Source organism: Vicugna pacos, chromosome 35 (assembly GCF_048564905.1).
Source record: "Vicugna pacos chromosome 35, VicPac4, whole genome shotgun sequence".
Lineage (NCBI taxonomy): Eukaryota > Metazoa > Chordata > Mammalia > Artiodactyla > Camelidae > Vicugna > Vicugna pacos.
This window is the reverse complement of record NC_133021.1, coordinates 20,649,962-20,676,940: the sequence shown is the minus strand read 5'-3', so window position 1 is coordinate 20,676,940 and position 26,979 is coordinate 20,649,962. Positions and strand designations below refer to the sequence as shown.

At 41.4% G+C, this 26,979-nt stretch overlaps 1 protein-coding gene across 1 annotated transcript in view; it reads left to right on the top strand.

Annotated features, from left to right (window-relative positions):
• CUBN (cubilin) overlaps positions 1–26,979 on the top strand; it is a 266,340-nt gene that overhangs the window by 124,985 nt on the left and 114,376 nt on the right. The window contains exons 32-36 of the mRNA XM_072954876.1: positions 17,634–17,793; positions 19,462–19,575; positions 22,006–22,116; positions 23,481–23,609; positions 24,754–24,886. Coding sequence (XP_072810977.1) covers positions 17,634–17,793; positions 19,462–19,575; positions 22,006–22,116; positions 23,481–23,609; positions 24,754–24,886 — 647 coding nt within the window. The remainder of the gene's footprint in view (positions 1–17,633; positions 17,794–19,461; positions 19,576–22,005; positions 22,117–23,480; positions 23,610–24,753; positions 24,887–26,979) is intronic.

Sequence of the window (26,979 nt, the reverse complement as noted above, 5' to 3'; positions counted from 1 at the left end):
AGACAACTTGTCCAATAGTTTTGCCTGTCGTTGGCATCTGTCCATCACTTGCTCCCTCCCCCAGCCTCTATGATTCCAGGTAAAGTTTCTTTTCTTTGGTGAATTCCATAATCCATCAAATTCAGCATACAAAGGTGTGTGAACAAAACAAAGCTAGGTGAAAGGCACACCCAGTACGGCTGCATTATTTCCTGCCAGTGGTCATCAGTAGGATTTTCCACCTACGTGAGATATAAATACACAGCCCAGGTTTTCTAGTCACCGCTGCCGTATCTCAACACGCAGCTTGGCTTAACTTCACAAGCTGTAGCGAGGGGCATCAGACAGGAGGAAGCGAAACCTCAAATGTGATCTGGTCATAGGCATGGAGATAAAAAATTAACCCCCATACAGGTCTGGCAGATGTGGTAAAAGACAAAAGATTATATAGTCCAGGCAGGTTGTCAGGATCGAGGAATCTTGTATGAAGTAATTGGGGGGTCTCCACACCAGGGGGGAGGTGGAGTATCAGAAGCAGAAGTTGCTAAGAACTCGAGCAACACATTGATGTAAAACCTGAGCTATACCAGCAATGTAGGACACCACAGTGCGTGGTTAAGAGGTGTCACTCTGTGGTGGGGTGGTCCTAAATTTTGCCATTTTCTAGCTGTGTCACCTGGGAGAAAACTACTCTTTCAGCTTTAGTTTCCTTAGCTATGAAATGGGGGTGGTCAGAGTGTCTGTGTCATATTTGTTATTGGACATCTGAGATCATACAGGTGATCTGCTGTTCACATGGAAGATCTTCCATTCATGCTGGTTGTAGTCATAATGATGCTGACAGTGAGCCCACTGGCGGAGGCAGGTTCCAGGGGCAGTGAAAGAGGGAGGTGGCGTGGACCACTTGCAGGAGCAGCAGGCTTAGGGGCCAAGGTCAAGGCTTCCCACCTGTGATCCTGGACCTCCAGGTCTTCAGTTTAAAAAGACCCTAATTCCCTAATTATGAACCTTTCTCCTAGCACACCCTGGAGCATTTCGTGTACATAGGACTCAATAAACCGTAACAATAATTATGAGGAAACAGGAATGATTCATTTGGGCCTGGAAGCTGGGGAAGGCTTCACCCTGAAGATGACATTTAAGTGGCGGAATTTCACTAGTAGGAATGTGGTAGAGAGGCCAGGAGAGGAGGCTTTGGGGAAAGGATAGGGTAACTTGTGCCCACAGGTATGAACGTGCACAGACATTTGGGAAGAGGAAAGGAGATTGTTGTCCCTGGAATGTATGTGTGTGTGTGTTGGGGAGCGTGTGTGTTAGGGAGCTTGTGGGGACCAAGGGTCTATGGAAAAATTCCAGGTTGGACAAACTCTTTTATGCTCTGTGGAAGTTTTCTGTAACATACTCAAAGCTATATCTGACAATAATAGCAGGCAGCCAAGTGAGGATAGGGTTGGCAGGAGAAGAAAAAGATGGTCTTAAGGCTGTTTGGGAAGCTATAGAAAGACCTTGGGCAGTGGCCTTGGGAGTGGAGAGAAAGGACATACCAAAAAACCCTTATGTTGGTGTAGCCACTTGGAGGCTAATTACATGGTGGAGGGTGGGGCGGGTGATACAGATGAAGAGTTAAGACTCTTTGCTTGAAGAATGGGTGACTAATAATGCAAGTGAGTAAAGGGATAGACTACGGAGTTTGATTTGGAAACTTGAGTTGAAAGGTCTACACAGTGTTCCTTATAGAGTTTGACAGAGGGGATCAGTGCATGGAGTCTGAGCTGGACAGATCCATTTGAGAATAATGTCTGTAGTCTGTATATTTGGCTGGTCGTTCAAAGCACAGAATTGGATGTGATCACATAGTGGAGTTATTTTGTAAAGAGAAAACGGCCAAGTAAACTCTTAGGAAACCCCAGCCTTTGGGGGAAGAGGGAGAAACAAAGGGAAAGGAGACTTAGAATGGGTACTCGAGGAGCTGGTGGAGAAGCAGAAGAGAGTGGTAGCAAGAAGCCAAGAGGGAAGTCAATTTTAAGAGTGGGTGAGCGAAGGTATCAAATCCAGCGGAGGACCACTAGGATGAGGTTGGAACAAAGCCACCGGGGTCAGTCTTTGATGTAAGGAGTAGGATTGGTGTGGGTGGTAGTGGGAACCCCCTCATCACAATGGGTTTAGGAGATGCAGGGGCTTCTTAGCTTTCCCCCAGAATTAAAGAAGTGAATGGTATCCTGGGATAAAGGGTTATAGCCTATGGTAAGGCAAGGTCAGTGGAAAGTTGTTAATATTTTTTTAGTGGTGAAGAAGCCTTAATACTGGGAGAGCAGGATGCTGGTACCAAAAACAAAACAAAACAAAAACAAAAAACAGCTGAGTGTAAGATGTAAGTGGAGTAACTGATGAATTATGTGATTGGGGCAGAGACCTGAGGATGGGCCAGACTGGTCCTATAAATTTCATAGTTTCAGAGTGAGAAATTGGAGCACGTGGCCAACCATAAGCTTTCTTTTCTGATTTGCAAATTTATTTATATGGAAAAATGCAGAAGTCGTATACGAGCTCAGTCGTTTTTGTTTGTAAGCTTTGTAACTCACCTTTACAGAAGGATAAAGAAATGTGGAAAAAAAGGACTGTTCAGATAAGCTGGGGCAGGGATCTGCTGTGTGCGGTTGCCAAGTGGACCCAATTATGGGGATGGGAGGTCTGCAGAGGTTTGGAACAGGGCAGGCAGTGTACTGGGGAGGCTGGAAGTTGGCTCCAACTTATAGTTAGCTGTCCAGGGGTTCATGAAGGCAGGCATTGAGGCACCAGCCATCTATCTTTATAGCTAGATGGACACTGGATGTGAAATGTATTCTAAAGTCCAGTATTTTACATAATATCTCTGTGGCTTAAGTTCATACAGACCAGTCATTCATTTTGGAGACATTCACATTAATTTCTTGGTCCTGTTACTTAGACAGAGTCATTAGCAAAGAGAAAAATATTCCACTGCCAATGATGCTGCCAGATAATGTTTGTGTTCATGGGATTTTAAATAGAGCTCAAGTGTATTATTCAATACCAAGGTGAATTATGCTTGGATGGGACCAGCCACCAGGTTTTTAAAACTCCCGTAACTGTTTGGATTGTCAGAAATGGAAATACTCATTTCAACAGTCATTATGTTTATCGTCATAAATGCCTGGATAACATAGAATGTTAGATTCATAGAGGAGAGATTAGAGATAATTCACTGTCATCTGCTTTTTGAAAAATTAGAAAATCATGGTGCAGACAGATCAGGCTCAAGACCAGGCAGAAATTAATAAGCAGGACCAGCACTAAAACGCAGGGAAACCTAAAGCAAGAACACATGTTTTGGTAAAATCAATCAATCAATCAATCAGTCAATCAAACAAACAAACAAAGAAACCCACACTTCATTTATCAATATTGGGAAAAGCGTAAGGATTTCAAATATAAGGTGCAAAGTGTGTCTGCTCTGAAGTCGGGGGGTCTGGGTCCTGCATCCAGTCAATCTGTGGTGTCCATTCTGTACCGCACGCTCCTAAGTGCTCGTTTCCAGGCACAGCACCACCACTCACTCTCTCCATGGCCTGAGGGCCTTAGCTGGCTCCTGTGTAAGTCTTAGTTTGCCTGGGGAACCCACACAGGAAGGGGAGATCTGGGTGAGAGGGTCCAGCTCGGTGCTGTGTGTGTGGGTAGGAAGACGGGGGGAGCTGGAGAAACACGCTAAGGGTCAGGTGATGTCAGCAGTGGGTTCCTTCTGGAGGCCACAGTTTGACTCCCCAGCGCTAAGCTTTGCTCATCCCCCAGGGCACAAGTCTATTGGGAGTGGGGAAAGCATCATATCCACTCTCCACTTGCTGTACAGAATCTGGTCTTGTGGTCGGTCTTCTCCCCAGTGGCCCCAAGTGGAGGTAGTGTAAGCCCAAGGGAAACCCAAGCCATCGTCACTTGGCTTTGTGGAACTAAAGGCCAAATTTTGAGCCAGTAGAAGAAACAAATGCAAATTTTACAACAAAGCAGTCATAGCCAGCCTCTGTCCCATTTCATGAAGCCCATAGGAGCCGTCTTTGTACGCCGACGGCGTCAGTCTGTATGAGGCATAAATTAGAAATAGATGCGTGGCTGAATGCAGGAACACGTGAATTTTTGTGGCCTCTGCTCCTACAGTGATCGACGCTTCAGTGGAAAATTGCAGGCGACACTTTTGGGAACATGTTGAGCGCAGCTGGCACAATTGTTGACATACGATCCCACTGTTTTGAGCCCCACTTAGATAACATCGCAGAAGTATGTTTTCTAGAATTTCATGCTGCTATAATGAAAAAAAGAAAGAACCTGGATTTTCTTTCTTTTTTTTTAATTGAAGTATAGTCAGTTTACAATGTTGTGTCAATTTTTGGTGTACCTGGATTTTTTTTTTTTACTTCTGTTGAAGTGGGGATGGCATCACGGGGAGGAAACTAATCAGAAAACTCAGCTTCCACTCAGGTTTCAACTACTTTGGTAATGTGTTTACACTCCCTGCCCAGTCTCTTTTGAGTGGCTGGCGTGATTGACCTTTGGCTCTCCTGAATGGCACATTGTGAGTATTTCTTGCTAAGGCAGCAGTGGGACCCACCGGCTAGGCAGGACTCCCATATGGTCAGCATGAAAATGACTCCATTATGTTTCCTTTCACGAATGCTGAGTATTACCGTGAACTGCGACTGACAGCTTAATTGCTTAATGAGAGGTACTCTTCTAAGCCTTAAATTCATGCAGCTCTGCAAGCTCTTAATGATCTCTGAGAAACGTGGGTTACAGCTCAGTATGAGAGCGGGAAGAGAGAAGTCAGACCAGGAGCACGACGGGTCCCGGGAGACTCCAACCTCTGATTTCAGCATCCTCTTTGCTCAGCACAATGGAATGTCCGCCTTGTGAGAATCAGTAAGAAGCAGATAAAAGCAAACAGACCACAGTCCAGACCCAGCCTCTCACATGGAGAAAATATACATGCGGACTCCAGACCCTAGTGCAAAAAAAAAAAAAAAAAAAAAAAAAAGGAGCACATGATGAGTAATGGTTTTCTTTCAGAAGCTTTTTGTGCTGATCTAGGAGAAAGAAAGCAAAGCATTGGATTTGAACTGAAGAAAACCAGATTCCCCCCACCCCACCCCACCCCAAAGCTGCAGGGTCTGTTGCTGTTCATGTTGTTTGACAGTAAGGCACAGGGTGGGACGGGGCAAGTGTGGAACAACAGGATCCATCTCTTGTTTTATTTTTCAAAGATTCTACCCATGATGTGTTTCCTTTTAAAACATCGATCATTTCCAAAACCAGGCACAAAGACGCAGGAATAACAGAGCTCAGCTCAAAGAGACAATTCTTAAACAGTTCTTTGTAAAATATTTATTGTTTTACAAATAAATCCATGACAGAAATCAACCTCTCTCTGTCTCTTTCTCGTTTTTCCCTCTCTCCTTAACTTCTAACCACAGAAAGTTTAGTTTCCATTTGATACTTGAGGTTGATCTCTGAAAATCTTTTTTCTTTTAACAACTTTATTGTGGTTATACTTTCTGTACAGTAAACTACACGTATTTCAGGTGTACAATTTAATGAATTTTGATAGATGTATACACCTATGAAACCATCAAGATGCCTAACATTTCGTCACTCCCCAAGAGGTGCAGATTTTGAACTCCCAGTTTATCCCTTCCCACCCCCTTCCCTCACTGATAACCCTAAGTCTGTTCTCTATGTCTGTGAGTCTGTTTCTGCTTTGTAAATAAGTTCATTGGAGACTTTTTTAAAGATTCCACATATAAACAATATCATACGGTATTTTTCTTTCTCTGTCTGGCTTATTTCACTTAGCATGATGATCTCTGTGTCTATCCATGTTGCTGCAAATGGCATTATGTTACTCTTTTTTATGGCTGAGTAGTATTCCATCACCCCCCCAACACACCCCGTCTTCTTTATCCAGTCATCTGTTGATGGACATGTAGGTTATTTTCAATGTCTTGGCTATTGTAAATCTCTTTTAAATGATTTATTTTGCTTGCTTTGGGTAACCTTCTCGGCCGTTTTGCCTCCCCGTGCCAACTTAGTTACCAAAAGCTGTGCTGAGACTTTTCATCCCCAAAGCAAAGAATAACTGAATTGAAGCCACTGTTCTTAATCTGTGGGCACAAGCTTGGTTTTGTTTTGTTTGTCTTTCAGCTCCGAATCTCTTTAAATGCTTGTTTATTTGTGAAAATTAAACAAGCTTCTTGGATTTCTTTTCATACCAACATTTCCAGGAATCTTTGAGTCCCAGCTTGCAGCAACTGCAAATGATCAGAGTTTACTGTCTCCTGTAAAATTTGAAGGTGGAGTGCCACCACGCAGAACAAAGAAATAGGAGTGACAGAGTCCTGACACTGGATGTGTGCTGTGAACTGAATTTGGTGTTTCATTTCAGACGAGTGCAGCTAGAAACTATCACTGACTGAGGAAACCGATGCTTCCTCCCCTCACACCCCCAAGAAAAGCTGCTCTAATGAGCAATATCTCCACTTCCTTCCTTACCTACATTTATGACTTTAACAGCTTGGATGATTTCCTAACGGATTCCCCTCCCGATCACTTAGTATTTCCTGTATCTTGGAGCAATTCCCACCCCCAAAATGGGAATTGCATTAGCAGCTGTGCACCGTATATACATGTAAATGCATTTCACGGACTGTCATCCTCAGTATCGACTTTTCACCCTGATGTAGATGATTTCTTCTGTACCCTGAGATCTTATCTTCCACCACGTGTTTTTACCCTGATAACCTTACAGGCAATCCAAGCAGTAGACGTGTGTCGAGAGAATGAATTTAAAATGAAGTCCAGGGTAAAGACCAGGTTGAAAGTCAGTTAGGCCACAGGCAAGATGACAAAAGAGGCCACGCCGGTCCAACGAGGTTGTGGTTAGACCAGGAAAGTGCACGGGCTGGATTTATGTCTGAATCCAAGAGTAGACCTGAGCATAGGGAGCAGGGATTTCAGCGTTAGGTACACTGTGCCCTTTGTTACAGTGTTATAGTCTGCTAAGTTAGCCACGCTGGGAATCCCGTGCATGTTCAGTGGGATGGAATGTGTGACAGGTGCCAACCACTCTGAAATCCACCCAGGCAGACAGACAGGACACTGGCTTCACACTACTCAGTGTGTGACTGTGAGCAAGTTACTTACATTTTCTGAGCCTCAGTTTTACCAACTGTGAAATGGACTTGCAAGAAAGATTGAATTTTTAAAAATGACTTAAAGCATTCATCACACTATCTGGCAAATATCAGTGTTAGCTACTCCTGGTTTTTCTGTTAATACCACTACTGCTTCTGTTACTATTGGTACCATGTTAAAGGTCTCAACTTATCTTTTTAAAATTTATGACCCTTAGGTAACTATCATGATGAGTTCATGAAAAGACTCATTTTTATCTTAATTTTTTTAATCGTAAAATATAAAAATTTTCACACATTTTTCTATATATCATCTCAGTGAATTTTTTCACTTCATAAGTGTGTTATTTCGATACCTTCTAGAAGACTCACAAATGAGTTAAGAAGGAAAAAGGTGACAGTGCAGAAAAGAAAAAGAAAAGCGTATGTTCATACTTTGTCTGCATGGAAACCTTAACTCTGAAGTTGAGGTAAAGCATTGGCTTACTATGGGGAATGCAAACCGTGCTGTGGTTTTGAATGGAAACGGATTCTTCTGACTCCAGTTTATACTAACGTTAACTCACACGTTTAGTTGGTTTATTTTTTCCCTGAGCAAGAGGAAACTTAGTAGGATAAGAAGATAAAAGATGCAGTAGAAATATTTTCCCACCTCCAACTCTCCCACAATCTGAGGGAATATATTCCAGGTTCTAGAAACGATCATACAAACATTACTGAGGAAGCGAATGTTCATTTCCCCCATTCCATCATGTGCTTCGTCCTGGGAGGGATGACCGTTTCAGGGAGGGGATCACGGGTCACTCCATCCGCCAGGGCTTTGGTCGTAGGGGAGGGGCTGTGGGCTACGTGCTGTCCCTGTATCTGGCACTGTTCTTTGGTTCTTAATCAAAGCATCAGTGATTGCTTGTCTTTATTTAGGACGATTTTAAAATTGATCGGCATACCCTGCCTTCGTTTCATGTTGGATTTTACATTTTAGAAAGCACAGTGCACAGTGGTAATTGTTGGGAGGCTGTCTTAAAGGGGGACACAGAATTAAGCAGGAGAAAGTTCAGGCTGCTGTAGTGATGTAGGCAAGACGTGAAGGGGTCCCTAGAGTTTGAGAGATTTAAACTTAAAGTGTTTTAAACGTTTAAGTGAACTAAAATAGTTTGGCACTTGGGTACATGGTTCTGGCATTTACTGAGGCAAGAAAAGAAGGTGCAGGAGGCATTAGGGGGAGGAATGGGAGAGGACCCATTTTGAGACCTTGACTTCCCGGGTTGATGAGACATGCCAGCAGGGATTCTGGAATGCGGTCGGATATGCGAGCCTGGAGACAGGTCTGGACTACAGTTGTAGATACTGGCCAACGAACAAACGTCTTGGAGATCTTCAAACAGAAGCCGTATCCAGTGAACTTGATACATTCCCATCAGGCAGCAGAAGACTAGATTAAATGGCATTATAAAATCCACCCATATGGTTTAGAAACTGCAGCACTGGTATCTGACTAGCATGGTTTCACATCTCTGTAGGGATCTGAACACTTAAACATTTTAAATATGTATGCTATTTCACATGTTCCTCATACTAAATTTCTGAAATCCAGAAAAGAAGAAAAATAAGGAATTGATGCCACCCATAATATTGCCATACAGAGACAAACTATGAACATGCTCATGGCTTATCTCCTACAGAAACACACACACGCAAAGACATACATACACACTTATACACAGGCAGATAGTTAAGGTAATACCGCACATCATTTTGTATCCTGCCCTTTTCACTAAGCATTATTTAATACACTTCTTAAAAATAATTTCTTTGTCCCTATATTCAGCTATGGGAGCACTAATATTAATATTAGCTTATCACTGACCACTTAGGTTATTTCTATTTTTTCTTATTATAATAATACTGTGAAGAGCAAGCATTATTTCCTTTATATAGATTGTCTTCTTTTTTAAAAAATTTTTTCTGTTGAGTAATAATCATTTTACAATGTTGTGTCAATTTCCAGTGTAGAGCACAATTTTTCAGTTATACATGAACATATATATGTTCATTGTCACATTTTTTTCGCTATGAGTTACCACAAGATCTTGTATACATTTCCCTGTGCTATACAGTATAATCTTGTTTATCTGTTCTGCATGAGCCTGTCAGTATCTACAAATTTCAAACTCCCAGTCTGTCCCTTCCCACCTCTCTCCCCTTTGGCAACCACAAGTTTGGATTCTATGTCTATGAGTCTGTTTCTGTTTTGTATTTATGTTTTGTTTGTTTTTTTAGATTCCACATATGAGCGATCTCATATGGTATTTTTCTTTCTCTTTCTGGCTTACTTCACTTAGAATGACATTCTCCAGGAGCATCCATGTTGCTGGAAATGGCGTTATGTTGTTGTTTTTTATGGCTGAACAGTAGATTGTCTTTTCTTCAGTGAAAAGTCTATTATATTTTAAGTATGTAGGAAAGTATCAACTACATAATGCGTGTAAAGTGTATCAGGAAAAAAAAAATCCTACCTGTTAAATCTCAGTATTTTACCATATTTACTCCAAGTTCTTTTTTTTTTTCCCCCAAAAGAAATAAAAAGGGGAGGGGTGTGGTTGGTTGTTGCAAACTTCTTGGTGTAGGGATTCTTTATTCTTGGAATCCTTTGTTCTTGAGGCTGTGGGTCGGTCATGGTGCCCCTGTAAAACCTCTAAGAAAACAAATGTTATTTTCTATTCTGCAACTTGTTATCTTTATATAAGGGCAAAAATGTTAATTTCCTTAAAGGTCAGCGCCTTGAGAATAGGCTCTCCTGTGTATTTCAGGCTCTAGGCAACATTCTTTTACAAAAGGTGCAGAGCTAGCAAGACTGAGCCGGGGAAACGGTGCAGGGTTGAAGCCAAAGGAACAGGTTTAATATGGAGTCAGGTTTGTTCTTTTTTATTACATAACATATTCTTCCATTCACTCCTTTCATCCAACAGTCTGTTTTGAGCACTTGTCTACACTGCATGCATTCAGATCTAATGCATTCTTTTTGCCCCCATATAAGATTCCACCTTATGAATGCACCATGAGTCACGTACCCATTCTACTGTTAATGTGCATTTAAATTGCTTCCTCTGCTGTGCTCTTGCATCCCTTATAGGAATGAACATTCTTGTACACATTCCTTTAAATTTTTTTTTATTGAAGTATAGTTGATTTACAATATTATGTTAGTTTCTGGTGTACAGAGTAGTAATTCAGTTATATACATATATATGTATTCCTTTTCATATTCTTTTTCATTATAGGTTATTACAAGATGTTGAATATAGTTCCCTGTGCTATACAGTAGGACCTTGGTGTTTATCTATTTTATATATAGTAGCATGTATCTGCTAATCCCAAACTTCTAATTTAGCCCTCCCCTCACCTTTCCCCTTTGATAGCTATTGTTTGTTTTCCACGTCCATGAGTTTCTATTTTATAAATAAGTTCATTTGTATCATTTTTAGATTCCACATATAGGTGATATCCTATGGTATTTGTCTTTCTCTGTCTGAGTGACTTGACTTAGTATGATAACCTCTAGAGTCAATCATGTTGCTGCAAATAGCATTATTTCATTCTTTTTTAAGGCTGAGTAGTATTCCACTGTGTATGTATACCACATCTTCTTTATTCACTCATCTGTCGATGGACATTTAGACTCCACTTTGTGAGTATTTTTGAAGCTGTGTTGTGGAGCGGGGTATATGTTGTCAGGAAGACATTTGGAGAGGAACACAGAGCTGTTTAAAAAATCACTGCTCTTTTTGAACTAGACTGGCTATCTTGTCATCCCCACCTCAACCTGATATGTCAGTGGATCCTATAAATTCTTGAACAAGTTGTGATAGCCTGACTGCCCATGGAAATAAGGAAGAAACAAAAAAAGAAAACAACAGAATTTCCCATAAGGGTAACACGTTCAGTGAGTACATGTCTCATGCCAGGCACTTCATATCACCTTGGTGACTCCTGACTCCAACCCTAGAAGAGCCAGCCATGTCTCAAAAATGAGAGACAGGTGCCACACCATCTACATTTACCCCCTTAGCACCCACAACTCAACCTGCTCCACAACTTCCCCATCATTACACCCAAGCAACCCCTTAGACCTCCAGTGACTTCCAAGTCACTAAGTTCCATGAATAATTGTTGGTCCCTTCAGGAGAGTTTGACACAGTTGATCGCTCCAGGTGAGGAAGGGTACACTCAGAGGTCTAGGAAACCCATCATCCCCCTTAATAGTTTCAGGGGCTCTTGAGTGGAGATGTGAGGAGGCAGAGGTGTGGTGGTCACCCCCATGTACCTTTCTTGTTAACATCTCAAGGCCTCTGTCACTTGCTGCTTACGGCTCTTCCCTTCCTCTCTGCCCCTTGTTAAGAGAACGTTGGAAAGTAGGCCTCTTTATTTCTCCAAAGTCCCAAACACAGGAGGCTCTTTTGTGCAGCAGATTCTGGCTAGATATTTCAGTCACTGGCAGGCGATGTCTGCAAAGGGCAGTGTAGCAGTTGATAACATGTGATATGAGACATTTTTGCCCTAAAAAATCCAATGTTCATTCCTTCCTCAATCCCTCATTTCATGCCCCCTATATTGGTTCTCTGTTGCTGCAGAAAAAATTGTCCCCAAACTTCAGGACTCAAAACAGTGACAGGTTTAGTTTCCGTGGGGCGGGAGCCCGGGTGTGGCTCACCTGCTGGGCCTTATCTCACCTGGCTGTTGGCAGATTCAGTTCTTTGCAGCCTGTTGGCTTGAGGCCTCCCTCAGCTCCGTGGCACACCGGCCTCTCCGTGGAGGAGCCCACAACATAGCAGGCTGCTTCATCAGAGCCGGCAGTACAGAGCGAGAGAGGCAGGGCCAGCTAGAAAGGGTGCTAGCAGATGGAAGAGTCCATGCATCACAGCCTAATCATGGCCGTGACATCCCATCCCTTGGACCTTATTCTGTTTATTAGAAACAAGTGATTAGGTCCATCCCACACTCCAGGGAAGGAAATGGCACAAAGGCATGAATCACTGGGAGCCGAGTCAGAGGTTGCCTACCACCCCCAACCCCTGCCTCCCAACTGGGTAATTTCCATGGGTTATGTCTCTAATGCAGGCTCCTGCCTCACCCATATTGCTGGGTGAACCTCCACCTTGGACCTCTTTTTGTCTTTGCCTCCATGACTTTCTAGTTCCCTCCCTCCAATGTTTTATTCATTTCTTAATCAGCAATTTAGCTGTCTCTCAGTCTCCTTTAACAGCAGAGGCTAATATCTATTACGTATGTAGTATGTGCCAGAAATGATCCTAAATACTTGATGTCTTTTAACTCATTTAATCTGATGAACAATATGAGCTATATCCTCACAGTAATTCCATTTTACAGATTAGGAAGGCAAAGGACAGAAGGAGAGAGACTTGTTCACGGTAACACACCACAACATCTCTCCAACCACAGTCAGTCAATTTCCAGGAGGCTGTGAAGAGGTTTTGCTAAATGAACACCTCCTTCTTCTCTGTAAAAGGAATTCTGCCACCTGCTTTTAAATAATGCATGCTGTTAAATAATCCATATTTCCATCATCAGTATGTGTATGGAAAGGTGAAAGTTTCCCTCTGCTTGGCTCCTTTATCTTCTCAAATTACCAGTCATTGGACTCTGACCATAGGCTCTATAAATATTTTCAGGAATCGATGCTGGTCTCTCATTTGAATGGTTTTTCTCCTCATCACTTTGTGCTGAAGTTGACATATGTCAACCCTTGAAAAAGGGTTGACATTTGCTCAAGTCTCCTTAACATTCTAAAGTGTCAGGCATTAAAATTCATAAATGTTTGGCTCAGTTCTAACTTCCGGCTACAGCTCAGGGTGTAGAGGGTCCCTGATAGCACCATAATGTCACGTGTTCTGGATACTCTGGGATGTGGGGAGGGCTCTGATGTCCTCCATCTGTCTTCTGCCATCTTCGTTCTCTCACGTTCTGGTGAACACCCAGGACATCCAGAGAGAAGGCACCTGGGTGCTGTGTGTGTGGCATGGCCCCTGTCCTTGACTGAAGCCTCCTCCCCTGCCCTTTGGGCCCAGAAAACAGCCCATTTGACCTCTTCCCCAATGTAAATAGCCTTTTTCCCACTGTAAATAGCCTTTTCCCCACTCTCATGCCTGCTCTGCATTTATACACCCCAATCCATGGGAGAAAGAACAGCTTTTCTTCTTAACTCTGGGTTTTCCTCAGCCTTAGTCCTCTGTTCTCAGAGGCCCATGTGCTCTTATGTATGTTATTTACTTATTCATACAGCAGACATTTATTGTCTGTTATGTGCCTGGTTCTATTCTTTCAAAAACCCTCCTATTTTTGTCTGACAAAGATAAGTTTAGGTATTTTGAATGTATGTGTTGGTGTCTGGAAATCTGACAAAACTCTGGATACTTTGCAAAGACACTGATTAACTTTTTCGTAGAAATGAGATCATCATTTAACCAGATCTGCCTCTGTGTTTAGAGCCCCTGTAGTTGGAACTCCCAGGGATGGTGGCTACTTTCGTCTTTTGTAGATTGAATTGCAAAAATTTATTTTACTAGTGTTATCTAGAAATGAGTTCATCGCGATGTACAGGTTTTGTTGCTTTGTGTATTTCTGTGACTTTTACCACCTAAGCAACAGATCAGAAAGTCAATTCCCAGGCCTAGGAAACTCTTGGCAGCAGACTTAAATAAGACATAAGTTATATGAAGATGTTGTATGTGTAGCCAGTAATGATATAATTTGCTAGCTCGGCCTTGGGAACTAAATGAAAGTAAAGGAAATATGTATTGATAATTTTTTATGAATTTAGAATTTTAAAAATAGTAAGTTTTCTTGTATTTTCTTCCCTGCAGTTTTTAAAAATAATTGTATAAATTAAAGCTTATGAGTGTTAGGAACACTCTCAAATAAAAGAATTGTTGTTCCAAACTGTTAAAAAAAAAAAAAGACCCCAGTGGTCTCCTTGATAACCTGAGGTCTTATATCTTCCTAATTACCACTTTATGAAAGTATAACTTAATGACCATCACACACATTTTAAAGAGAAGTAACATGACATAGTGTAGCATTTGGAGAGAGAAGAATCAAGTTCCTGGCTGTGTCACTCACTAGCTGTATGATCTTGGATCAAAGTTTCCACTGTCACCACCTTCCATTGGATGAGACGGTAGTGATGAGACGGTAGTTTAATAGCGCACTTGTGAGGTCTCACTTTCTTCACTAAAAAAAAAAAGTCACATGGTGTTGAGGACTAGTTTAGGGTATCAGCGTTGGTGCTTACAAAATTACAACATGCTAATCAAACTTGGGGTGCCATTGGTATATAATTTTGATTTAGGGACATTTGGGAACCTACTTTGGATCACTTCCTTGTGAAGCAATGCCCAAGCCATATGCACTTCAGCCACAGTCCTGTAATTCCAGGCTCTCTGGGGTGGGAGGGGCTGGGAAGCAGGCAGTCCTTCTGGAAGACGTGTTCTTTCAAAGAGCCTCTAGGGGAATGGCTCATTCACGGGACTGTCAGAAGGTTCTAGCCTCAACTTTCTACCTTATTTATTTTGCCGTAAGAAGAGTACAGCCATTGAGAGAAAAAAAGACAGCTTAGAAAGGGAAGGTACAATATCTACTTACTCGCTAGACCTCTGAATGTGGAGAGAAATAAAGGGAACCACAAGAGGCTTGCCTTTGTGGGTTCGTGGACTTGTAAAATTCCTCTGAATCTGTGTGTGTTGTTGGTGGTGGTGTTTTTTGTGGGTTTGTTTGGGGAAGTCTATAAACCTCATAGAACCCAAGTTCCACTCAAGTTTAGGAAATGCTGTTTCAGACAAACAAATCACCTTGAGAGAAACAAGAAGTCTTATATAAGTAGTTTTGACCAAGAGTCCATTGGTATATTCTGTAGACCCCTGTGATGTTCTAAGAAGGTATTCTTGAAAGCAAGCTAGTATTAATATAAAATTACTGAAATCCTAGGTTGTTATTAAGTTTAAACTTAAGAAAGTTTAAAACCAAGTACAGAGATAAATAAGTCCTGGATTAAACCAATGGTGGTAATATTTGAGAGCAGGTTGAAGTGTGAACATAGTAAGAGGTTTTGTGATGATCATTCGTATACTCTTTTGGCTCCGATTTAAGGTGTTCAAAAAAGCAGTCTAGGTTGGAAACTATATTTTGAATTGGTTAAGAATATACAAGTTAGTTTTTAAATCAATCTTTAAATGTTGAATAAAATCAATTTTAATGTTTAGAATTAAAATTAGAACATTGTTGGGGAGGGTATTGCTCAAGTGGTGGAGTGCATGCTCCGCATGTGTGAGGTCCTGGGTTCAATCCCCAGTACCTCCATTAAAAAAGTAATCCAATAAATAAACCTAATTACTCCCCCTCCAAAAAAACTAGATAAAATTAGAACGTTAAATGATGCAAAGAAAAAGAAAAAAGAAAAGAAATGAGGCTCCAGAACCACATTTATTTAAAATTCATCATTGTAAAAGCTTTCATTAAAAAGTTAAACATCCTCTTGCTGTTTGATTCATGTGCTTACACTGAGAATATTCTCCCCATCATACTTCTGTGCTAAAGAGAACACTGAGTATCATCTTCACTAGGTATTCCAGAGTCATCTGTGTGTACCTTCCTTGTATTAAATCCCTGAACTTTCTATTTTTCCCCAAGACGTTCTTATGAGATATAAATGGAAGTTTATTTTGCATGAAAGTCATATTTTAACTTCATACCTTTAATCCCACCCTAGTGGTTGGTGAGTTTAATTGATATCTTGCACTAGATGAAATGAAAGGTTTAAATCTCGATTCTAGAATCTAGCTGTCTGGCTCAACATGTCCTGCTCCCTCTTAGGAACTGTGTGACTTGGTCATGTCGTTGAGGTCTCTGTGCATCAGTGGGCCTCTTCTTGAAAATGGAGGGAATCTTGGGAGGAGTAAATGGGATCGTATATGTGAAATGCTGAATCCTGTTTCTAGCACATAGTAAGCAGTTAATGAATGGTTGCTATTATTATTACTATTATTATTATTATTATCCAAAGGAAAGAACTCATTTCCCCCCAGTTTGCATGTAAAAGCACTAAAAAACTCACAAGGAAATGAGCAAAATTTCAGTTTCGCCAACCAGTGCAGCAGTTTTGTATGTCTGTAATATAAACTATTCCATTGGCATCTATAGGTCAGCTAAGTCCTAGTACAGAACAGGACAGACCAGAGCCTGAGATAGATAGATAGATATAGATATAGATATAGATAGATATATATAGATAGATAGATATAGATATAGATATATATATATATATATAGTGGTTTTATATAAATATATATAAATATATAAATATATATATATATTATTTTTAATAATGACATAATTTTCTAAATCAGGTTCACATCATTATATCATTTGAAAGAATTCTACCATTTCTCTTCCTCTTAACCATGACTCTATGAAGAGCAAGAAGTTGCAGCAAATGTTGGGTTTCTGAAAGTCAGTGATAACTCATTTTTTCTTATCTATTTGCTCCTATACTCATTCTTGCATCAAATATTTTAACATATGCTGTGCATATGCCCATGATGTAACAGCACTGGAGTGAGGGGAGGGAAAGAGTGATGAAAGTGTTACTGCGTCCAAATTCATTCTGTTCGCCACACAACAGGCCAATAAATCAGGAGACATGGTGTTGGGGCAATGAATAATGACTTTATTCAGAAAACCAGCAGACTAAGAGGATGGCAGACTAATGTCTTGGACAACTATCTTCCCCAAGTCAGAATCCAGGCTCTTTTTGTACTAAAAAAAGGGGAGGGGGTCTGGTTGGTTGGTGCAGACTTCTTGGTGTAGGAATTCTTCGTTTTTGGAATCCTTCGTTCTTGCAGCTGTCCATGTGGGTCAGGTCATGGTGTCCCTGCAAACCTCCAACAAAACAAATACTATTTTCCATTCTGCAACTTGTTATCTTTGTAGAAGTGCAAAAGTGTTAATATCCCTAACTGTCACAGTCTTGAGAATAGGCTCTCCTGTATATTTCAGGCTCTAGGCAACATTGTTTTTTACAAAAGGTGCAGAACCAGCAAGACTAATCCTAGAAAACAGGGCACAGGATTAAAGCCAAAGTAACAGGTCTAATATGGAGTCAGATTTGTTCTTTTCTATTACAAAAGGGATGGCATTTATAAAGATATCCAGCCATCCAATGATGAGTTTCTCCGACAGAAACTCCTACCGGAATTCCTAGAATGTCCCTAGAAATGGCCAAATACTCAGACACAATGATGGAACTGTATCACAAAGCAATAAAATAAAGCACTAGATCCTGCCAATGTGTTTTCCACAAGCTCACCAATGTGCAGATGGTCCATGGAAACACGTACATGCCCATCTGGCATTCTGAACCACCATGTTCCCTGTTGTCTTTCCTTGTAGGCATTTGATGGCTTAAGCTCTGCGACCACCCGCCTTGTTGGTGTGTGTGGAAGACAGCAGCTGAGTAACCCCGTCATCTCTACAGGGAACAGCCTCTTCGTGCGCTTTCAGTCTGGCCCTTCCGGACAGAGCAGGGGGTTCCGAGCTCGCTTCAGACAAGGCAAGTACCATGTGGGTCTCCCCGAGGCACAAACTGTTCTTAAGGGTCCCTCTTGGTGCTGCAATAAAATGAGATCAGTCTTCAGAAATTGGTCCCAGCTTTGTACTTAACATGCAACAATTTCAGCAGAACAGAACTATGAGTTGCAATGATTGTAACTGTTCATACTTTTAACTTTGCCTTTTTTTAACTTAGATGATGCTAACTTCCTTTGGGTCTCTGACCTCTCAAACAAGTTTTCAAAATGATACTTAAAAGTACCTTTACTATTAGAGATACTATTAAAGAAGTGATTATCCAAATTTATTCATTCATAAATAAATTATCTAGCATTTATCCAAGGTTTTAGGCTAAGAAACAAACTACTGTAAACAATAAGACTTTCTTGTAGAGTCAGAGTCTAACCCTCAATGTAGTGAAGAATCAGTGTTGTTTTCCATCCATCGTTTTTTTCCTTAAATCATCATTTCTCAGTTCTTCCATTGCCTTTCATCTGGGATTTTCAGAGAGTAACCCTTTATCTCCCTGTCAGGGATGGAACCCAGAGCTGGAGGGGTTGCTGTCGGTTTCCCTACACCTCTGATTTTTATTCGGATGATCCTTTCATCTCAAATAAGTGTGGTTGTTTAGTCATTTAGTCTGTTTCAGTGAACTTGCTTGTGTTCCATAGTAAAGAGCCCTGGCTAGGAATAAATTTCTGGATTGAACTCTCTCAAAGACGCAACTTTAGATTTTGGAGCAAGACAGATTGCAAAGTTCTTTCAAAGAAAGAATAGTTTCTTAACACTTTTTTCTTTTCATTTCATTAATCACTTATGTTTTGCTTCATAGTTTAAAAAAAATCCCCAGTAGGTCTTTTCTGGGCTATTATAACATCCTCCTCAATCTCACCCACTCTTTTCCCATGTTCCTCCAAATTGCAACCTACAATGGCGAGTTCTGATCATGACCTTCAGTGCTCCAGTGTCTGTCCTGGCTCCACACTGACTGGGGAACAGAGCCGAAGCTTCTCTGGATGTTCCCCACAGGCCCAGAATCTGCCCTAATGTTTTTCCAGCCTCACCCAGACACTCCGCAAGCACCCCGCACTTCAGCCAAGTCTGTGTGGTGTAGCTCTTACCCCCTCTCTGTCTTTGCTGGAGCTGCCCTCTCCCTGGACTACGGTTCCTCACCCCCAGATTCCTCCTTCAGCCACTGTCTCCTCTGCGAGGAGCCTCTTAACCCCAGCTGGCTTCCGGTCTTCTACTCCTGCAGAGCATTGCAACTTCCCTGATGATATACAGCTGCCCTTGGGAAGTCTCATTTAATGGAGTATTTATATTTCTAAAAAAGAAGTTGTTCATAAAGAGATTATCCCTCTGCCTATCATTTACCAGTGGGCAGAGTAAGTGAATCAATGCCAGAGTTTTGTTGACTGATTCGGACAATCTGTAGCCATTGACCCTACTGTCCTTTGCCACCCCCACTTCCTGTAACTGAAGAATACCGTTGTAAACGTAGGGTGTGTTCCCACTTTCTCACGGTTTATGTGCAGCTTCCTTGGCAGAGGGCTTCCTTGACATTTTAGAAACTGGGAAACATCATTTATGTTTTCATTCATCAAGTAACTGTCTTGTAGAGCCAGTAGAAACCAGATGTATCTGACCTGTGTGTGTGTGTGTTTCTCAGCCTGTGGCAGCTACATCCTCACCAGCTCTGCCGACACTATATCCTCTCCGTTGTTTCCTGCCAACTATCCAAACAATCAGAACTGTGTCTGGACCATTCAAGCTCAGCCTCCATGTAAGTAACAGAAAAAAAAAATCCAGGATGGAGCGTGTCTGTGGGAAAGTCCATCTGTGACTCATGTTTTTATGTCCTCTGAGTGAACAATTGATGGCCTTCCTCCTCTGTTTTTGGAAGTCTCAATTCCTGCTGTGCCCGAGAACAAGTGTTTCCTAATCTGGTAGGAAGTAATTTTTATTGTTTATTCTTAATTTTATTTATTTATTTATTTATTTATTTATTTATTTATTTATTTATTTATTTAAATTTCAAGGCCTAGCAATGGAAGCAAAGCAGAAACCTATAACCTAGCTGAATTGACAGGCATGTGATATTGGGGGGGGTAAGCAAAAATAATGGAATGCAGTTTGGTGCAGCCACTGTGGAAAACCGTATGGAGACTCCTCAAAAATAGACTAAAAATAGACCTCACTCCTAGGCTTATATCCAGAAGGAACCCTAATTCAAAATGACACCTGCACCCCCATGTTCATAGCAGCACTATTTACAGTAGCCAAGACATGGAAATAACCTTAATGTCCATCGACAGATGACTGGAAAAAGAAGTTGCGATATATTTATACAATGCCATAAAAGATGACAACATAACGCCATTTGCAGCAACATGGATGGACCTAGTGATTGTCATTCTAAGTGAAGTAAGCCAGAAAGAGAAAGAAAAATACCATATGATACCACTTATATGTGGAATCTAAAAAAAAAAAAAAAAGAAGAAGAAAAATGAACTTAAATATAAAACAGAAACAGACTCACAGACAGAGAATATAAACTTGTGGTTGTGAGGGGAGATGGGGGTGGGAAGGGACAGACTGGGAATTCGAGATTTTCAGATACCGACAGGTATATATAGAATAGATAAACAAGTTTATACTGTATAGCACAGGGAAATATATGCAAGATCTTACAGGAGCTCAAAAGAATATAAAAACAAATATATGTATATTCATGTATGACTGAAGCATGTGCTGTACACCAGAAATTGACACAACATTGTAAACTGACATAACTCAATTTAAAAAAAAGGAAAAATAGTTTCTGATACTTGTGTCTTGAGTGCAGTTACGCTGAAGGCAGCTGCTAAATGAATCAATGAGTAACAGGACCCATAGCCTGGAAATTAATAGCTCTCAGTTTGGGGGTGCAATGCCCTGGGGCCTGTTGGTCTTCAATCAAGGTGGGGAGTTAATTACAAAATCTGTTCTCTTCAGCGATGCACGTATTAAAAACATCCCAGCACAGGCCATGGAGAAACATTTAATAAGTGCTTATATTATTTTATTTTTAGAATCCTAGAATCTTATTTTCTGACCTGGTAACCATCCGGAGGTAAGGATTAACATCCACATTTTACAGAGAAAATGAGGAGATTCCTAAGGCCTGAAGCGAAGTCACCACAAGGAGGGTGATCCTGGGGCCATGAAGGATCCTGTTTTGAATGAGCCCTGCCCACCCTTGAAGTTTTCAGGAAAAATTGATGATTTGAGACATAACGTGAGAAAGGCATTAAGTGCTTGACTCTGCTGTGTAATTAATGACCTGTGTGATAACAGGAAATTCGCTTAAGCCAATGAGACCCCATTAGCTAATCTGAAAAATGAAAAGTTTGGCTTCGATATTCTCTAACATTTTCCCGAGGGATGTTAAGAGTTAACAAAAGAATATCTTTATTGCCCTGCATGTGATTCGGGGGATGGTGATGCCATCCTTAGCCAAAAACCACTGCCAGCCAGCCAGGAACTGAGTCTTAGATAATGAAGACCCCACCTTGGGTCCAACAGCTTTGCACCTAAGGATAATTTCTAAAGAGTTGTAAAGCATTTAGAGGGAAGATCTCACTGGCTCAAAGACAGTAATAGGAAAAGATCCTATTCTGAAGATTTCAGACCCTGAAAGAAAAACAAAAGGAGGATGTACCCATGCACATACTGTTCTGCAAGTAATTTAAAGCTTTTTTTTTATAAATGACTGAAACTCTGGGTCCCGAGTTGAGGCCTTAAAGTCACTCTGGGAGTGTTAGGATTGGTGTGCCAGGGAGAAGAATGTGCCTGATTTACAAGCACAGGTGAAAAATCAGAATTTAAGGACACTGTTGTGTTGAGAAGGATGTTTCTGAGAGGAACACAGCGATGTCTGGAACACTCCCCATAGCCAAGAAGTACGCCTACCCGGGGGTCCTCTTACAGGTCCCTGCATTCAGATTCTGTCGACATTTTCAAAGATGTCGTTTCTGTCACTCTTCAGAGGAAAGCTTGTAGCAGAGCAGTTGTTACTTTTCCCCTTCACACCCTGTACCCCTGGGCTCATCTTCCAGATTCATTGCTTCCATGCAGGTCAAAGGATCTGGGTTAACATCTCTCTCCCTGTGTGTTTTGTGTACCAGCACTTTATTAAATAGCCTTCTCTCTCTCTCTCTCTATTTTCTTATAGTCAATCATATTACCCTCTCCTTCAGTCACTTTGGACTCGAAAGCAGCACAACGTGTACCCAAGACTTTTTGGAAGTTTTGGACGGCAGTCATGCCGACGCGCCCCTCCGAGGTACTGCCCTGCTCATTTCCCTCTGCGGCCCTGGCCGGGGTTTTATTTCTATCCCCTGGCCGGGGTTTTATTTCTATCGCTACATATGGATTTGGTGTCATTCAAGGTTAGAATGTTTCCAGTGACTATGAAGGGCAACATAAGCCAAGTTAGGATAAGGAGAGGCTAAGAAAGCAGGAGTGCATGTGAAGGTCAAGAAACTCAGCTTGTTCATGTCCAAGGACGTGAATAGTTTACATAAGTTTTTTTTCTTAATTGAAAGTTGTGGTTGCTTTAGACAGTAGGCAAGTGCAGTCCGTTCCAAGCATTAGATTGTGCTCTGTGGGAGATCTCTTGTCCGTATCTGACCACAGTGCTTATATGCAAAGGGGGCATGTTTCTTCTGGTTTTGTCCTCAGTGGAAGCAAAAGAATCAACCAACCAACCAACCAATCAATCAATCAATAATCTGGAATTCTGTTTGTAAGACATCCCGAGAAAATTCAAGATTGCTGCCTTCTAGTTTCTGAAATGTCCTCAAGCAAAACAATCTCAGGTTATTTCGGCTTTCTCCATGAGTCACTCCTATGTGAGCTTCGTCGCACAAGCGTCTCATCCTGCCCTAGAAGACACACACTCCATCAGAAAGGCGACTTTGTTTTGCTCATTGCTTTAATCCCAGTGCCCAGAACAGTGGCTGAGACAACAGGGGGCAATTGATGGGCATTCATTCTCTGCTCGGGGCAGACTTCAGATTGCATTCCTTGTGGTTTTTGCCTATAAGCATTTGGCCAAGGATGAGGCTATATTATTTAATAAACGCTTATATAGCACTTGCTTGGTGCTGAGCGCTATTTGAAGAACTTTATAAATAGTAACTCAGTTCATCCTCATGTCCTTATGATAGAGGGTTTCGTTATTATCCATGTTCCCCTTTCTCAAGTAGGAAAACTGAGGCACTGAGAACTTAAGGAACTTGACTCAGGTCACAGAGCTAGTCAACAGCAGAGCCAGGAGTTGAATCCAGATATTCTGGCTCCAACATTCACACGTTTCTGTGATATTATGTATCACTTTTGGTATATAATATTAAATATTAGCACATTTATTTGTGCAGGCCCCAACCACACTGGAGATTTTAGCAGCAGTTACATTTGGAGACCATCTGTGTTTTTCTTATCTTCCCCCTAAGGCTCTTTATCATATTTAGAAACTGTGTCTCTTACTCTTGTATCTACAGTTTATTTTTAATTGTCAGGCAGCGTCCCAAACACTGACCCCGATTTGATAGTGATTTCTTCTGTCTGCTTTGGTCTCTTGTGATACTAGGAAGTCCATGCTTACCTGTCACCATTCATCTCCCTGTCATTACCTTCATTATTTAGGCCGCTATTGTGGCTCCTCCATGCCCCACCCCATCACTTCCTTCAGCAATGCTCTGACGCTGAGGTTCGTCTCAGATTCTGTGGTGAATTTTGATGGTTTCCACGCCACATTTGCAGCATCAACATCAGGTAAGAGCTGTTTGCAGCTGGCGCTGCTCGGTTAAGAGGAAGGGATAGGAAATCCTTGGTTTATTTGGGACTCTTCCACCTTCAGAGTTCACAGCTAGTTTCCTGAGATCACCTCTATGTCTAACCTTGCCTTCTTTCAAGTTAGGTTAACATGCCTGTAAATTCTAATCTTAGTGAACTCTTTACCGCATCTTCTTTATCCCTTCATCCATTGACGGACACTTGGTTTGTTCCCAGGGCTCGGTGATTAGGACTGATTCTGCTGGGGTGAGCTCTGGTAGTGGGTAGCATTGGTTGGAGTGACCTTGGGTGACATACTTGTCCATGTGCCCTTGTTCTCCCTCATGATATGTTTGTTAAGGGAGCCGCTGATGGACAATGTCCAATGGCATCTCTTACACATGGACAGCTGCTGTTCTTCAGTCTCCCTGGTGTCACAGCTGGGCTCAGGCAGGGCTGGGTGTTGTCACTGACGCAGGATGGACGGTGGCACGTGGGGAGGAGGGGAAGGAGGAGTCACCCGGTACAGGGTCTCTTAGCCAGGAGAGTGTTGTTTGTTAGCTGCCGGCTTCCTCATCATTTGCAGTTAAAAGCCTTCAGACACCTAGGAGATTTGTATATGTTGCAGTGCTCTGCTGACTTGTTTGGTTGTTTTTTATGGGGGGGGTAATTAGGTTTCTTCACTGATTTCCGCTTGGAGGAGGTATTGGCGATTGAACCCCGGATCTCCTGGGTGCTGAGCATGCGCTCTACCACTGGAGCTACATCCTTCCCCCTCGGCGCTCTCTTGAGAAGAAGCTGAAACACTGCCTTTTGTTCTAGGCCAGGGTGGAAATCATCCTGGTCAGAAATACCGAGGGGCTACAGGATTAAAATCATTCTCGTATTACATACGAGAGGAGAGGCTTTCAGAAAAGAAACCACAGTTGAGTCCTTCTAATCCACCATAGCCTGTAGCTTTTAGTTCTCAGTTTTCAGAATCTTTTCCTTATTATATATGACATGGATTTTTTAAATTATGAGATGGAAATAACATATCCTTTGTTGCTGCCAACAGCTCTTCTAATGTCCTTTCTCCTTTATCTTATGGTGTCTCGTATTCAGTGTGTACTCTGCCACTCACTTTGTCTCTCTTTTCTTCCAGCCTGTGGTGGAATCTTCCACATGGCTGAAGGCATCTTCAACAGCCCTGGATACCCAGAAATTTATCCCTCTAATGTGGAATGTGTCTGGAACATTGTCAGTTCCCCTGGCAACCAGCTCCAGCTGTCTTTTATGTAAGTCCTTTTTTATAGTGTATTGTTTCAGTGAGAATGAATCTGCAGGAAGGAAGCACTGTTACTAATAGGATGGACAACTAATAGCATATGTGTCCAAACAACTGTTGGAGAATACGATGGGAACTTCAGGAAGTCTGTTTCCAAATTTCCTCTGTTTCAGTCATAGTTGAGGTTTTAAATAGCATTAAAATTCTCTGAAGAATGGTTTTAGAGTTCTGCCTAACATTACCAAAAATACGTGCCTAATCTCTTGGTACATTAATTTTTGGAATGCTCATTTTCAGAAAATATTAATTTCATCTTTTAATAAAGGGGACATTTAGGTTCTTTGGGAGAATGATTAACATTCTTTCTTCCAGCAGAAATCCCCATCTCAATTGCCCAGATATCTTATTCCCACCCCAATCCACCTTTTCTTCTACTCCTAACAGAAGAATGATTTTGAAAGTTTTTTTTTGAAACTGCTGATCTGACATAAATAGACTGCCAGATATTTCTGTAGTAAAGATGAGTTTATTTAAGATCAGCAGAGAATTGTAATTTGGGGTCTGCAACCATGGCAAGTCCCTGCAGAGCAAGAGAAGCAGAACACTTTTATAGAGAAGAAAAGGAAGTTGGGATGGCTATAGTAAACAGAGTCCATGGGTTCTCATTGGTTGAGTCCTTCAGGAATGAAGAGAAATCTTTCTTCTTCCTGTTAAACTCTGCTGTTTTCTCATGCCATGAGAGATTCCCCCTTATGGTATCCCAACTCTATTTAATTCAAGCTTCTGTTTATTAATTTTTTTTTTACATTTCCCCCTTTTGATCAAGATGTTTCTCTGAAACCATTGCATTTCAAGAGTCAGGTTTTCTACTTTCAGTGGCTTTCTGTGCATCAGTGTCAGGAAGGACCATTTCATGTTGGAGGGGAAGTGCAAAGACTGAGAACCTATTAAGGTCATATTTGAGTAACTAGGAGGCATAGGAGGGAGAACACTCAGGTACTTTGGGGGGGGTGTGGAACAGGTTTTTTTTTTTAAATTATTGAGTTATAGTCAGTTTACAACATTGTGTCAATTTCCATTGTAGAGAACAACTTTTCAGTCATACATGAATGCACATATATGCATTGTCACATTTTTTTCACTGTGAGCTACCACAAGATCTTGTATATATTTCCCTGTGCTATACAGTATAATTTTGTTTATCTATTCTACATATGCCTGTCAGTATCTACAAATTTTGAACTCCCAGTCTATCCCTTCCCATCCCCCTCCCCCTTGGCAACCACAAGTTTGTATTCTATGTCTATGAGTCTGTTTCTGTTTTGTATTTATGGTCATTTGTCCCTTCCCACCTTCCTTTCTTTCATGGTTTCTTTGTTTCTTTCTTCTTCTTCTTCTTTTTTTTTTAGATTACACAGCTCAGGTACTTTTCATTTAAAATTCATGTGCTATCAAGACCATAAACCTTGGAGATCATGTGAAGCCTTATGTCATCATCAAATGTTTGATGACAAACATCTAACAGGTCTAGTCTGTCTCATCAAATGTTGTCTACTTTAATTCCAGAAAGTCTTTACTTTCAGGTCACCAGGTGATGTGCAGGTCCAGTCAGGCTTCAGTGATTTCTTTAGGTGTGCCACATGAATCCAAGAGTCTGTTCCTCAGAGTTTGGTGTCACAGGGGTTGTTGGTTAGCAGTACCTGATAGGGCCCTTCCCAGTGAAGTCAGTGAGTTCTTCTGAAAGAGTCTTTTCCAATAGACAAAATCTCGAGGTTCCAAAGGGTGTTGCTTAATGTCTTCATCTCCCAAGGGTGCACTGTGAAGAAATTGCTCTATCAAACCATGGTTATTTTTAATAGAAGCAATTAATCATTTGCAATATTGAAAATTCTCTCCTTCCATCAGTTGTGGGTCAAAAGAAGTGGGAGGCAAATGCATTGGAAATCCTGTGACTATAAAGGATAAGAGTTTATGAGTTACAAAAGGGGTGAATCCAAGATTTAGAAGGACTAATGGCAATGCTTTTGACCAAGGTATTTGGAGGGCCTCCATACATTTTTCCAGTTGATTCTTAATGATTCTGCTAGTGGGTTCGACTAAACC